Source organism: Chiroxiphia lanceolata, chromosome 27, assembly GCF_009829145.1.
Source record: "Chiroxiphia lanceolata isolate bChiLan1 chromosome 27, bChiLan1.pri, whole genome shotgun sequence".
NCBI classification, from domain to species: domain Eukaryota; kingdom Metazoa; phylum Chordata; class Aves; order Passeriformes; family Pipridae; genus Chiroxiphia; species Chiroxiphia lanceolata.
Window position 1 is genome coordinate 999370 of NC_045663.1, and position 14244 is coordinate 1013613.

Genomic DNA, 14244 nt, shown 5'->3' on the forward strand with positions numbered 1-14244 from the left:
TAACAAATATGGCGGCGGCGCCCTCCCCTCTCCCGCCCCTCCCGCGGGGGGCGCCGGCGCGCGGGGATGACGCGCGAGGCGCGCGACGGGCGGGGCGGCGGGGCCCGGGTAGGAGCGGGGCCGGTTCGGGGCCGGGCGGAGGGGCCGGGGATGGGCGGGAGCGGCGGGGACCCCACGGGACGGGAACGGGGCGGCAACGGGGCAGAGGGGAAGGGCGGGGGGGACGGGGCGGGGAGGCCTAGGGGGGTGGCGGTGGGAGGGGACAGGCCCGGGTGTCCCCCCATCCCCATCCCCATCCTGGGCTGGAGTCCGGCCCGCATCCCGCTCCTCGGGAAGGGCCAGAGGGCAGGAGAAAGGGTTTAGGGAAGGGCCAGACGATGTAGCCGGTGGGAGGAGGGATTCGATCCGAGCCGGGAAAACCTCGGGGGTGGAGCGGCCAGCCCTTCAGAGCAGCCCTTCTGTGCCCGGCTTTGTTTGACAAATTAAACATCTGCCATTAAAACCCCCCCAGATTTGGGATCCAGAGCGGCTCCACAGCCCTGTCTGCACGGGCAGCGTCCACAAGCAGAGCCTTTGCTGGCCAAGTGCTACAGCCCGCCCTGGTGTCACACCAAACCCATGGAACGCTCCAGGCGGGGGGACAGAGGGGCTGGAAAGCTGGGAAGGGCCCCGGGGGTGCTGTGGCAGCGGCTGGGCATGAGCACAGCTGGGGAAGGAGGCCAAGGGCACCTGGATTGGGTCAAAACCGGTGTGGCCACAGGAGCAGGGCAGGGACTGTCCCCTCTGCTGGGGGGGATCCTCAGATCAGGGGGTCGGTTCTGGGACCCTCAAGAAAAGAAGGGCATTGAGACGCTGGAGGGTGTCCAGAGAAGGGAATGGGGCTGGAGCACAAGGAGAAGGGACTGGAGAACTCCTGAGGGAGCTGGGGGGGCTCAGCCTGGAGAAAAGGAGGCTCAGGGGGCACCTTCTCTCCTTCTGCAACTCCCTGACAGGAGGGGGGAGCTGGGGGGGGTCAGGCTCTGCTCTCAGGGAACAAGGGACAAGAGGAGAGGAAATGAGCAGGAGATGTTCAGGTCGCACACCAGGAGGAATTTCCTCATGGAAAGGGTGGTCAGGCCTTGGAAGGGGCTGCCCAGGGAGGTTTGGAGTCCTCGTCCCTGGAGGTGTCCAGGGAAGGACTGGAGGTGGCACCGAGTGCTCTGGGCTGGGGAACAAGGCGGGGATGGGGCACAGGGGGGGGCTCCGTGACCTTGGAGGGCTTTCCCAACCTCAACGATCCCATAAAAGGGGTTCTCCCAGCAAACCCCGAACCCAGGGGGCGAGGACCTGACCCTGCTTTCCTCCCCAAAGAGCACCTTGAGTGATGCCCAAGAAGTTCCAGGGGGAAAACACCAAGTCGGCTGCTGCCCGAGCGAGGAAAGCCGAGGCCAAGGCAGCGGCCGATGCCAAGAGGCAGCAGGAGCTGGAAGATGCTTACTGGAAGGATGAGGACAAACACGTGATGAGGAAGGAGCAGAGGAAGGTCAGTGCCTGCCCACAGAGGCGTCTCCTAAACCCTGGGAGACCCAGGGATACCCCACACCTCGTCCCAGGCTCCGTTCCGGGGGGGGGGAAAAGCTGGAATTTCGTGGCTGCTCCGGGAGCTAAAAGCAGCCCGGTGTGGGAGTGAAGTGTGAGCTCTGCTGTGCAATTCCCAAACCTGGCGGATCTCAGAGTTCCCGAGGGAGGCAGCACAGGCCTTCTGGTGGGAATGGTTTAAAACTGAACCGAGGGAAAGATCAGGGATTTGGACTGTGCCCAAAACGCTCCTTTAGCTCCTTTTCATTTTTTCTTTTCCTTTCCTTGCCTTTGGTTTTCAGAGGAGGAAAATGGAATCAGCAGATCAAGGGTCTCAAAGGTCCTTTTTTTTTTTCCCCCCTCCTGGTTTTGCCATTCCCTGCATCAGGAATGTCTCTCTCCTGAGGTTCCCTCTGGTTTGCCCTTCCCTGGGTCCCCGTTTCCAGCGGTGTTTTTTGGGTTATTTGGTTTTTAATGTCCTGCTCTTGTTACCCAAATCCACCTCCTGGTTTGTGGGATTTTTTTTTTAGGAACCCTTAGTGATGGTTTAGCTGCTTCCTCTGAAATTATCCCTGTTGCCTCGTGCTGCCTGTTGGTGCCAAAAATGGGATTTTGGGCGTTCCTGGGCTTGTGCTGCTCCAGGAATTGGGAGCTGTGGCAGGAGGCACCACGTCCCTGTGACCTTGGGCCCTTCCCACTGTGTCCCCTGCGTGAGTTCATCCCTAATTTGTGTCCTGGAATCCGGAGTCCTGTGGGCTGTTCCCGGTGCGATCCCGTAATGCTCCCTAATTGCTTCCTGGAACAAGGAGTTGTTATTGCTGGATTTAAGGGCTTGGCCAAAGGTGACCTGCTTGTGCTTCCAAAACAGCCTCCTGCAGGCAGGGAGGACGGGAATTTGGAGAGTGGGGGGATGTGCTGGGAGCTGGGATTGCTGACTGGGAAACTGGTGTCTGTCCCAGAGCCTCGGACTGGGTTTTAGGGAAACCAGTGGAGTGGTTTCCAGTGTCCCCTGATCCATCCCCTCTCCCTGTGTCAGCACAACCACAATGTCCAGGTCGGAATTTCCCCCAAATCCTGTGTTTCAGTGCTTTTTCTTCCCAGAAGCCCCTTTTCCCTGGGAATGTGCAGCCCACAGCAACAAAGGTCTCTGCTCAGGTGTGGAGCTGAGCCCAGAAAGCCCAACTGTTCCTGCCCAGGTGCTCTTCCTGCTGCCAGAGACAGAAATTAGTGGGCTGCTGGAGGGAAATAAATCAGGGAAACCCTCCTTGGCTGCTTCTCCAGCCTCATCCAGCTGGAATATCCCTGTGGAGGACAGGAGGAGCTGCCCGTGTCCTGTCGCATCCCGGCAGGGAAGGGATGTGTGGCTCGGATTATAAACGACTTCGTCCTCTCTAGGATGAGGCTGGAGAAGCCAAACCATTCCCAGGGGTCAAAATTCCCTGGAGAAGGAGGTGCCTGGGGGGTGGTGCTGGCATGGAATGCCCGTGTGCTCCGGGAGGGACTCGTGGCACTCGGATCCAGGGGATGGAGCTGTCGGGAGAGCCCCGAGGACGCCAGGCTGGGGCTCACACCCCAAACCCACTGCCCAGGCTCCAACTTTCCTTCCATCCTTGCTCTGCCTGCCTGGGGGTGATGGAAGGGCCGGGTCTGATCCCGTTTCCAGGCTCTGCTGAGCCCTGGGGGTCCCGCTGGGCACTCGGACACGCTCCAGGGCGGTTCTGCTCCGCTCTCTTGCCACCTGCGTCATTTCCCCTGCATTCCTTTGCCTTCCTGCCCTGCCAGGAGCTCTCCAGCCTTTCCAGGGCCTCTCCTGAGAGCAGGGATCAGGAGCTGTGGCTCCCTGTGCCTGGGATCCGGATCTCCTCCCCCCAGCAGCTGGGAAGCTCTTCTGGAGCTGATGAGCCGTTCCTTGCTCAGGCACTTCTCTGCAAGGCTGGAAACTCGTGTTTAACACCCAAATCCTTGGGAATGGATGTGTCCTGCCCAAGGAATCCCATCCCGTGCTCCTCCCAGTGCCCTGTGGTCTCCTTTAAACTCCCTGGTGCTGGTGACCAACCAGGAGATTCCACCTGGATCCATCCTTATCCTGTGCCGTGGCCACAGACACATCCCTGTGTACCCCCTTCCCTCTCCCCTTCCCTCCTCTCCCCTTCCCTCTTCTGTTTGTTTCAGGTTTTTTTTTTTCCCCTGACCTTCCAGGCTTTGGGAGAGGAGGGAGACAACTCTCAGCCAGAGCACTGAAAGCCCTTAAGGGCTTGTTCCACGGGCTTGTCACCCTCTTCCCTGGGCAAAGTGGCTCTTGAGCTCCTTCTGCAGCACTTCAGATTCCCACAAGAGCTGCTCTGCCCGTCGGAATCCGCCCGGCCACGTGTCCCGGCCCTCGGGAAGGGTGTGGGGACGGACCCAGGCTCCTCACCAGCAACTGCTGGACTCCCAACCTCCCAGCACTTATTAAAATTGAAGTGGAAAGCTTAATCTGATTGTCCTGGCACTCCTCCTCCGCAGCAGGGTTGTGTTTCACGGGGCTGACATCACCGGGCAGGGATGTGGGAATCGTAATTCCAAAGGGATTGGGGACGGGCTGTCGCTGTCCCGCTGAAGGTCGGGGTGATCCAGCTACAGCACTGAGGTGCCTGTTCCCGTCCCAGTGGGATTCCCAGCTCCTGGAAGGGCTGGTTTGACCCCTCTGTAAGGTCTGGAGGTGACCTGGTCCTTCCTTTCCTGGCAGGAGGAGCGGGAGAAGCGGCGGCTGGAGCAGCTGGAGCGCAAGAAGGAGCTGCAGCGCCTGCTGGAGGAGGAGGACTCCAAGCTCAAAGGGAAGTCACCCAAGCAGGCCACTCCAGGGAAGGTCACCAGGGCCCAGATCGAGGAGACAATCAGGAAAGACCAGCAGCAGAAGGAGAACGCGGATACAGGTCCGGGAATGCCATGGGAAGGCCCCGGGGGGACGGAGGTGGGATGGGGGGGCTGCTCCTTCTCCACCCGCTGTCGCTGAAGGTGTTTGGAAAGCAGGAGCTGCAGGCAGCCACTCCTGGGTTGTAAAGCTTTGGAAAAGACTGCCCAGGAGGTGGTGGAGTCACCGTCCCTGGAAGTGTTGGAGGAACATGTGGATGTGGCACTCGGGGCCGTGGTTTGGTGGTGAATGTGGCGGTGGTGGGTTGAGGGTTGGTGATCTGAAAGGTCTTCTCCAACCTTAGTGATTCCATGGTCCTGCTCCTGTGCTGCCTGCAGCCGTTCCCCTGCTCCCTGCTTTGCTGTGCCCATGCCTGACACCCAAATATGGGAAAAAGAACCCTCCTGGCACCTCGGGGTGGAGCAGAGCTGCAGAGCCAGAGCTCTTCTAGCGCCGGGCCCGGACTCTGGCTGAGTTTTCCAGAGGGAAAACCCTCTCCTGGGGGGTTGCCTGGGCTGGGTTTGATGGCTCTCCCTTTTTCCCCTTCCCTGTGCAGCGGAGAAGACTCACCTGGAAGTCCCCTTGGAGGAGAACATCAACAGGAGGGTGCTGGAGGAGGGCTCGGTGGAGGCCAGGACCATCGAGGATGCCATCGCTGTCCTCAGGTGCGTGGCCACGCCCCAGCCGTGCCCTCCTCTGAGGGGACCACTTCCCTGGGGGAATTCCTGGCGGACATTCCCCCCCAAAACCAGTGGCTTCACGAACACATCCCACGGGAACTCCGCGGGGAGCAGGCGAGGGTCGGACGCAGCACGGCGAGATTCCCAGCCCCTTATCCCGCTATTCCCGTGCTCCAGGTGGCACGGGCAGGGGGCAGGGTGGGCGGGGAGGGCGGGGTGGGGCTGTCCCTGTGTCCCACGTGTCCCGGTTTGCCCCGGCAGCGTGGCCAACGAGGCGGACAGACACCCCGAGCGCCGCATGAAAGCCGCCTTCAGCGCCTTCGAGGAGCTGCACCTGCCCCGCCTGAAGCAGGAGAACCCCAACATGCGCCTGTCCCAGCTCAAGCAGCTCCTCAAGAAGGAGTGGATGAAGTCCCCGGAGAACCCCATGAACCAGAGGCACAAGGCCTACAACAGCCACAAGTAGAACTCGAGCTGCTCCTGCGTCCCCCCCCCCCCTGCCCCGGACTGCTCGCAGTGGAAGCAGGAGACACGAGGAGCCTCCTCTCCTTTGGCTTCCCTTCCCTGTCCCCGCTTTCTCCTCGGATTTAAGAGAAGCACGAGGCCACCGCCCACCCGGGGACACTCCCGTGTCCCCCCCGGACAGACTAACGCCACCTTCACCTTCCCAAATCCGGGCGTTCCCTGACAAAACCAGCTACTAACTCACTTTCAGACCTCCAGCAGGTCCAGGTGGGGACCTCCGTGGTGGCCACCCCCTCCCAGACTGTCCCTGTCCCCGCCCTCGTGCTCCGCAGGGGGATTTTGGGACCATCCCGTGGAAGGCACCTGCTCCCTGCTCCCAGTGCCATCCTTGGGGTGTCCCGAAGAGATTCCAGACTGGGATTGCTGTTCCTCCAGCTGCCTCTCTCCTCTCGATCTCAGCCCCAGCGGGAGCAGGAGGGTGGGGAAGAGGGAAAACCACCTTCTCTCCAGGAGGAATGGGAGAAATCCCAGCCCAGCGTGGTTCCTGCCTCCTCTGGGCAGGGCACTGGTGCCAGGCTGCTCCGGGGGACATTCCCAGTGCCCCTGGGCAGCTGCTGGTGGCACAGGAGGGTTCCCGGAGGGGCTGCAACCCGAAATCCACCCTGACAAGGGAAGCTGCTGCTTCTCCCATCCCTTCTTCCCGTGCCTGATCCCGGGCTCAGGCCGGAAGGTGCCGTGTGGGCCTTTGGAAAGGGAGGTGACACCGACCCCCTGTGCCACCTCTGCTGCCCTCGGGGTCCCTGTGCTGGCCCAGGCAGGAGGAATGGGATGAGCTCCTGTGGGAATGTGAGATCTGTGAGCTCCCTTGGGATGTGCTCCCTTGGGAATGCCAGGTGAGATCCACGGGCTCCCTTGGGAATGCCGGAGAGGTTTAGTCCCGGAGCCACAGCACAGTCCTGCCCTCACCTCCAGCAGCCACTGGGTTTTCCTCTCTTTCCTCTGTTTTCCCATCTCCTGGGCTCCTTTGGGAGTGAAATTCCTTCTCCAAGGAATTCCTTCCAGCGGCTCCACGGCCTGGGGGTGTCACACTCCTGGCTCCACATCCCACTGGCTTCTTCCCACGGGATTAAAGCAGACTCATCCCAAGCCGGGGTGAGCCTTTGAAGCCGAGCCCCCCACGGCCATTCTGGGGCTCCCCCCAGCCCTCTGCACCCCCCTAAAGGAGCTGGGCTGGCCAGTGCCCCCCCTGCACCCCCAGACCCAGCCAGGGAGGAGTGACCCCCCCCGGTCCCCTTTCTGTGAGAGTTTGTTGTGTTTGAACCCAATTAAAAATCAAAAAACACCCCCAAAATCCTCTTAAACTGGGGAAGGAATAAGGAGGGGATGGTTGAGGGGGGGATGTTTCCTTTTCCTGGCTCTCCACGGGGGGGCTGTTTATTCCCATGAAACGCTGCAGAAAATCCCGCTGGGAGTTGGGCGTGTGATTCCTGCCGGGATTGGGGGTCTCTCAGCGGGGGGTTCCCCCTTTTTGCCCCCCCCATCCCCAGCAGGTCGTGCTTGGTGAAGCTGCAGCTCCTGACAGGGGGAAAGCCCCCCCATTCCTGCTGGAATAAGGAACCCACGTGAGTGTGTGTGTGTGTGTGTGTGTGTGTGTGTGTGTGTCCCACCTCGACCCCCCCCATCCCCGCACCCCCCAGGGCCGCCCCCCTCCATCCCCCCCCCCATTCCCGGTGCCCCCCTCCCTGCCCTCGCCCGCTCCCCCCGTGCTGCAGAGGCTCCTGCTCAGCCCTGGCTTTGTGCAGCAGAGCCCACCCGGCCCCCCTTCCTCCTCCTCCTCCTCCTCCTCCTCCTCCCCCTCTCCCCCCCTCGGCACTGCGGCAGTGCCGGGTGTCCCCCCGCGCGGGGGGGGCACGGGTGGGATGTGCTGGTGGTGACAGCACAGGGGGGGCTGCGGCGTGTGGGCCCCCCCAATCCACGGGGTCCTGGAGGCTGAGCCCCCCCCCCCCCCATATCAGTTACCCAGGGAACGGGATCCCCCCTGATGTTGGGGACCCCCCTCAGTGCGGGGGGAGAATGGGAAGGTGCTAATGGGGTCCCCCCCCAGTAAAGGAAAGGGATCCCCCCTTGTAAGGGGGGGGTTGTTGGGGGAACCCCTCCGGTGCAAGGGGGGTTTCCCCATTGAAGGGATTAATGGGGGGGATCCCTCGGGGGGGGGGGGCGTGACCCCCCCGTGGGGGTGCGGGATTAATGGGGGATTCCCCCCCCCCGGGACAAGGGGGTCCCTCCCCTGGCCAAGGCGGGATGTGGGGGAATCCCGCAGTGCGGGAGGGGCGATCCCCGGGGTACCGAAGGGATTAACGGTGTCTCCCGCCCCCCCCTCAGCCAAACGAGTCACGGGGGGGTCCCCACCGCAGGAGGGGGGGGGCAGGGAGCGGCAGAGAGGGGAGGGATTCCCCGCCCTTCCCCCCCCCCCGGGGATTCCCCCCCGTTTTTCCATCCACCCCCCCGGGGCATCGCGGGAAGAGGGGGGGGGGGCGCTGCCATGGCAACGGGGTGGGGGGAGAACCCGGGGGGGGCCCCGGGATCCTCCCGCCGCCCGCGCAGCCGCACAGGGCTTGCACCGGGCATCCCCCCCCCCCCCGAACCGGGCATCCCCTCCCCTTCATTGGGCATCCCCACCGAACCCGGCATCCCCCCCCGAACCGGGCATCCCCTCCCCTTCACTGGGCATCCCCCCCCTTCACTGGGCATCCTCCCCCCGAACCGGGCATCCCCCTCCCTTTACTGGGCATCCCCCCTCGAAACCAGGCATCCCCCCCCCGAACCGGGCTTTCCCTCCCCGAACCGGGCATCCCCTCCCCGAACCGGGTATCCACTCCCCCGCACCGGGCATCCCCCCCCTTCACTGGGCATCCCCCCTCAAAAACAGGCATCCCCCCCCGAACCGGGCATCCTCCATCCGAAACGGGCATCCCCTCCCCCGCACCGGGCTTTCCCTCCCCCGCAGCCCCTCCCCGCGCACCGGGTATCCCCACCCGCGGTGTGTTACCCCCCCGGACCCCTCCTCCCCGCAGCCCCCCCGCGCACGGTGCCCACCCTCTGCAGCGCCCGCCCTGCACCACAGCCCCCCCTCCTTCGCTCCCCCCGCCTTTCCTGCGCCCCCCGCCCCTCTCGCCCTCCGGGCACCGCACCCTGCGTGTGCCCCCCCCTCGTGCAGCCTCTTGCACACACACACGCGCGTGTTCACACGCACCGCTGTGCGCACCCCCCCGAGCACCCCCCAGCCCCCGCCCCTCCTCGAACAGCCCCCCCGTGCACGCCCTGCCTTGCGCACCCCACTGCACCCTCCTCCCGTTTCACACCCTCCTCGCACACCCCTGTACGCGCTCCCACACGGACCCCCCCTCACCCCGCGCATCCTCGAGCTTTATTCCACGCGAACCCCACCCAGCCCCTTCTGCCCCTAAACGGACACGCGCCCCCCCCGCAAACCCCCCCGTGCACACTCACAAACCCCCTGCAAACCCCCCGTGCACACTCACATCTCCTGTAAACCCCCCCGTGCACACTCACACTCCCCCGCAAACCCCCCCGTGCACACTCACACCCCCCCCACACCCTCCCCGGCGCGGGGTCCTCGCACACGCGTGTGCCCCTCTGGCTCGACAAGGGAGAGGGAGGGGGCTGCAGGCGGGGAGGCAGCACCCTCTGACCTCCCCAGACCCCTCCCCGGTGCCCACCCCTCCTACAGCGCGCTCCCAAGCCGGGGGGTCACCCCGCACCCCCTCCCCGCGCCCCGGGGGTCCCGGATCCCCCCCAGATCCCGGGTGGGTCCCACCGAGGGGGGTGCGTGTGTGTGTGGGGGGGTCCCGCTCACACGCTCGTGCGGGGCCAACCCCGCGGCCGCATCGGTGCGACCGGGAAGGGGAGAGGGGTTCCCAAGGACCCTGGGGGGCGGGCGGCGCGGGGGGTGCTGCGGGTGGGCGATCGCCCGCGGCCCCGCAGAGGTGGCGACGCGGGGGGGGGGGGGCAAGGTTTATCCGCCAAGGCCGTCGCTGCTGCGGCGGCCGGAAAACCACCGGGAGGGCCCCGGGGAAGCACCGGGAGGGGGGAAAACCGGGGAGGGGGGAAAACCGGGGCGGGCGGGCGGGCGGGCGGGCGGGCGCGGCTGCGCGTGCGGGCGGAACGAGCGACGGCGCCGCATCGCCGCCCGCCCGCCGCGGGGACCGAGGCGCGGGGCGGCCGCGAGAGGCTCGGCGGGACCGCGGGGCCCGTGTCGGGGGTCGCCCCCGGCCACCCCCCCCCCAACCCCCGTTGCGCCTCCCGGGCAGGCGGGCTCGGCGCCGCAGGTGCCGCCGCCGGGCCATGGTCAGCGCCCGAGGGCAGCGCAGGCCGGGGGCTGCCTGCAGGTGGGTGTATTTTGGGGAGGGGGGGGAACGGGAGGGGTAAAAGGGGGAGTGGGGACCCCCCCTGCCTCCTCCCAGCTCCCGGGGACCTGCTGGTTCTGGGGAACCCCCTCCCTGAGTCCCAGGAATGGGGAGATTCCTGGGAATCCCCCGGCTCGTGGGGATCCCCCGGCTCGTGAGAACCCCCCTGGCGCAGGGGGGGGGGGGCAGCGGGGGGGGTTTGGGAAGGGGGAGAGGGCACCATGAGGGGGTGCCCCGAGGGCACCTCGAGGCTCTGAGGGTCCGCGGGGGGGTTCCTGGGCCTGTTCAGCCGCCCCTGCGCCCATCCCGGGGGGGCTGCGGGGCGGGAGGGGGGCCGCGCTGGGGGGGCGCGGGAGGAGCCCCCGCCGGCGGTGACAATGAGGACGCGATGGGAGTGACCGTGCCCGGCTAAAAATATCCTCCGCCCCCACCCACCGCCAGCGCCGCGGCCTCAAGGTCACTGCCCTGCCGGGGGGGACGCGGGGGCGTGGGGCGGGGAAGCCCCCGGCCCCCCCCGCGCCGCGGCTCCCGCACGCCGCCGTCGCCAGTGCTGCCGCTCCGCCGCGCCGAGAGCCGCCCGCGCCCGCCGCCCCCGCGCCCCGGCACATGCCCCCGCCGCCCCCCGGGCCCCCCGGCGCGCCCCGACGATCCCCGTAGCTCGGGGCCGTGGCAAGTGAGCGGGCGAAGGGGGCGGGGGGGGCAGCGCGGGGGGGACCCCGGGGGTGGCAGCGGGGGGGACCCCGGGGGTGGCATTCCCTGGGGTGGAGGGGTGGAGAGGCGTGGGGACACCGGGGCTGCCCCGGCTGCGCGTTTTTGGGGTGTGTGGGCGCCGGGGTCTGCGGGTTTTCGGAGCGCGGGGGCGCCGGGGACGCCCTCCCTTTGTGGTGTCAGGGTGTGGGGACACCGGGGATGTCCTGCCTGAGGGGTGTCGGCGTGTGGGGACACCAGGGACGCCCTGTCTGCGGGTTTTTGGGGTGTGGGGACAGAAGGGACACTCTGTCTGCAGATTTTTGGGGTGTGGGAGCACCGGGGACACCCTCCCTTTGTGGTGTCCGGGTGTGGGGACACCGGGGAAGTCCTGTCTGTGGATTTTTGGTGTTTGGGGACACCAGGGACGCCCTCCCTGCGTGGTGCCAGGGTGTGGGGACACCAGGGATGTCCTGTCTGCTGGTTTCTGGGGTGTGGAGACACCAGGGATGCCCTCCCTGCAGGTTTTTGGGATGTGGGGACACTGGGGATGCCCTCCCAGCAGGGTTTGCCTGCTCAGGGTAATCCCCAGCTGCAGGAGTCAGGGGATTTGGGGGGTCCCCACCCTTGGGGACGGTATGGCCGGGGGCACTGAAGCCGAGCAGGTTTGAGGGGCTGGGGGTGCTCGGTGCTCACCAGTGGCACTGGGACACCAGGGTGGCACCGGGACACCAGGGTGGCACCAAGCTCAGCCCTCACCAAAACCAGGGGGACCCTTCCTACCACAACCAGCCCCGGCCAATCCAGCTGTGGCACTGGGGTGACACCTCTGCGCTGGTGGGACCCCGGGCCGGTCCCAAGCCCAGGGTGGGCACCAGGGGCTCCCGGTGGGTTCTGGCGCCGCGTGGCCTCGACGTGCCGGGGAGTGCCCGGGCAGCGCCCGCCGTGTCACGGCACAGCCATCGAGGCCTTGGGGGCCTCCCTGCCTCTCACGACCTTCCCGGTGACCTTGAGCCACCCCTGGGGGTCCCTGTGCAGGGTGGGGACCGCGGGGGGCTTGCGGGGAACCCTCTGCATTGTTGGGGACCCCCCCCCACCCTGCAGCGGGGACGTGGGGCTCTACCGGGGCGTTCGCGAGGTTTGGGGGACCCCCACTCTCTCTGAGGGGTTTGTGGCAGTGCCGGGGGCGGTGGGGACCCCCGTGTCCCCCCCGGGCGGCCCCGGGCGGGGGGTCGGCGGTGGCCCTGCGGGGGCAGCCAGGCGGAGCGGCTTTGTCCTTCGGCTGAGCCGAGCGCGTGGGGGAGGCAGCGGGAGAACCCGGCGCGGCGGCTTTGTCTGGGGACGCCGGCGCGGTGGCGGCGAAGGGGGGGGGCGTGGGGAGCCCGAACCCCCCCCGCTGGACCCCGCAGGACCCCCCGCCCCAGCCCCAGGCACCCGTCTGGCTCCGCGCAGGTATAGGGTGTCCCCGGCTGCGTGTCCCCTCCTGAGGTGGGAGGGCTGGGGAGGGGATCCCCCTTGGGCTGGGGGTGGCAGGGGGGGCCCGGCTGCCTCCGCCACCCCTGGGAACATCGGTGCTGCCCCCCGTGTCCCTCCGGGCCTGATCCAGCCCTGGCCCCAGGGCGTCTCCGTGGGGCTCAGGGGAGGGATTTTCTCGGGGAGACCCCGGGACAAGCCGGGGATTCCCCTGTGCTGCGTCGGGGCTGGGGAGCTTCGGGTTGTCCCCGCGTGTCCCTGCGTGTCCCCACGTGCGTGCCAGCCCGTGTGCCTCCCCCTGCGCCGTGGGGTCCACGGGCACCCCACGGGCGGGAACAGGCCTGATCCTGGGTCGGGTGGATCCCCCCAGTGCCAGGCTCTGCCCCTCTGCGCTGACCTCGCCGTGCTGGGGTGGACACGGGGCGCTTGGGGCACGGGGGTCCCGGCTGTTGGCATCACCGGGGGTCCCGCTGTGGCAGGGCTTGGCTGAGCCATCGCGCTGCTCTTTGGGAGCCGAGTGGCCTTGTCCCGGCGCTTCCTCCAGCCCTGAGGGCCTCAGAGGGTTTGGTGTCCCCCCAAACCACGCTCACGCCCCTGCCCTGCCCTCGAGGGGGGGGGGCAGCGGCGGTGGCACCCCCAGCCCGCCCCGTGCCGGCGGGTGGGCAGCGGCGTTGGCGGGGGCGGGGGGGGCTCCCGCCGTCACCGCCAGATGCTCCCCAGCCTGGGACATATGGCCAGGGCTTGGCGGCGGCGGGAGGAACCGGGGCCGCCGCGGGGGATTTTTGGGGACGAGGGGGGGGCCGCAGGGGGTCTGACGCACTTCGTGCCCCGGCAATGCCCGAGCCGCGGCGGCGGCTGGCGGGGAGCCCCCGTGACCCCGGGCAGGGTCACCGCGTGGGCCTCACTGCCCCCAGCACCCCGTCCCCTGCCCCACGGCGAGGGGGTTCCCTGCTTCCCCGTCCCCCTGTCCCCCGGGGCACAGCCCTGGCACGGCCGCTGCTCCCCCAAATTCCTGCCCCACCCTCGCGGGGCCCGTGATTCCCAGGCAGGAATTAGCGGGCGGGTAATAAATAAATCACCCGCGGGGAGCCTTTCGGCCGCCCGCCGCTATTTTTAGCCGCACCCTCCTCCTCTGCAGTTGCTCCAAGGCAGCGTCGCTGCTCCGGGGCACGGGGGGGAAGTGGGGGGTCCCACTGCCACCCCACAGCCACCCCCAGGGCACGGGGAGCTGCTGCAGCCCGGCTCTGGGGGGTTAAGCCGTGTCCCCCCACCCGTGTCCGTGCTCTGTGCAGGGTGTGGAGGTGCTGCCGTGACCGGGGTCGCCCTTAGGACCCCTTTGCTGTCCCCATCCCGAGGGTCCGTCCCCAGCCATCTCCTCGGTGACAACCCAAGTGACACTGCAGAGCGGGTGGGTGCCCGTGTCCCAGCCCCAGGGGTGGCAGGGGGACGGTGGGACCCCCCGTGCCACGCTGTGACACCCGGCTGTGGCCGCGGGCATCCTGCTGCTGTGTCACATCCTGGCGGGAGCTGCCGGGAGCAGGGACACTCAGGCCCGTGTCTCAAGGACACACGGTGACCGTGGCCAGCAGAACTCCTGCCTGAGGGGACCTGCCGTGTCCCCATCCCCGTCCCTGTCCCCGTGGTGAGGACGATGGGGACAGTGAGGACCACCCTGCACATCCCACCCGAGCATCCCTGGGGATGCAGCCCCCAGCCCTGGCATCCCCTTGGGGCTGCAGGGACAGGGGATGGGGACCCCTCGGGCCTTCACGGTTTTAACCATCCCTCCGGGTGCTGAATCCTTCCGGATTCATCCCTGTGGATGTCCTGGCAGGAGGAAGATTTAATAAGGCCCATTTACGTCGCCATCGATAGAGGCTGTTGGTGAAACGACCACGGAGCGGCGGTTAATGAAATATTTACTGACACTGGTCAGGGAGGGCTCCCGGGTGGCTTCACCCCCCCCGTTTGAGGTGGCAAAAAGTTTTCCGGGCTGTGGTGGGGTGAGCAGTGCCCTGGCACAGCTCCGGCATCCCCGGCATGGCCGCGGTGAAGGGCCTGG

General features: G+C 67.1%; 1 protein-coding gene across 3 annotated transcripts; it reads left to right on the forward strand.

The window, feature by feature from the left end:
- Window positions 1-64: 64 nt before the first annotated feature.
- Window positions 65-6946, forward strand: CCDC124 (coiled-coil domain containing 124). Of its 3 annotated transcripts, none has more exons than XM_032711809.1 (5): window positions 65-108; window positions 1351-1522; window positions 4286-4472; window positions 5007-5115; window positions 5392-6946. In XM_032711809.1, exons 2-5 carry the CDS (start codon window positions 1364-1366, stop codon window positions 5594-5596), a joined length of 660 nt encoding a protein of 219 aa, XP_032567700.1. In that variant the 5' UTR covers window positions 65-108; window positions 1351-1363; the 3' UTR covers window positions 5597-6946. The 3 variants fall into 3 exon arrangements, with proteins under 3 accessions (XP_032567700.1, XP_032567702.1, XP_032567701.1); XM_032711811.1 differs by having other exon boundaries at window positions 106-123; XM_032711810.1 differs by lacking the exon at window positions 65-108 and adding an exon at window positions 1192-1216.
- The last annotated feature ends 7298 nt before the right edge of the window (window positions 6947-14244 follow it).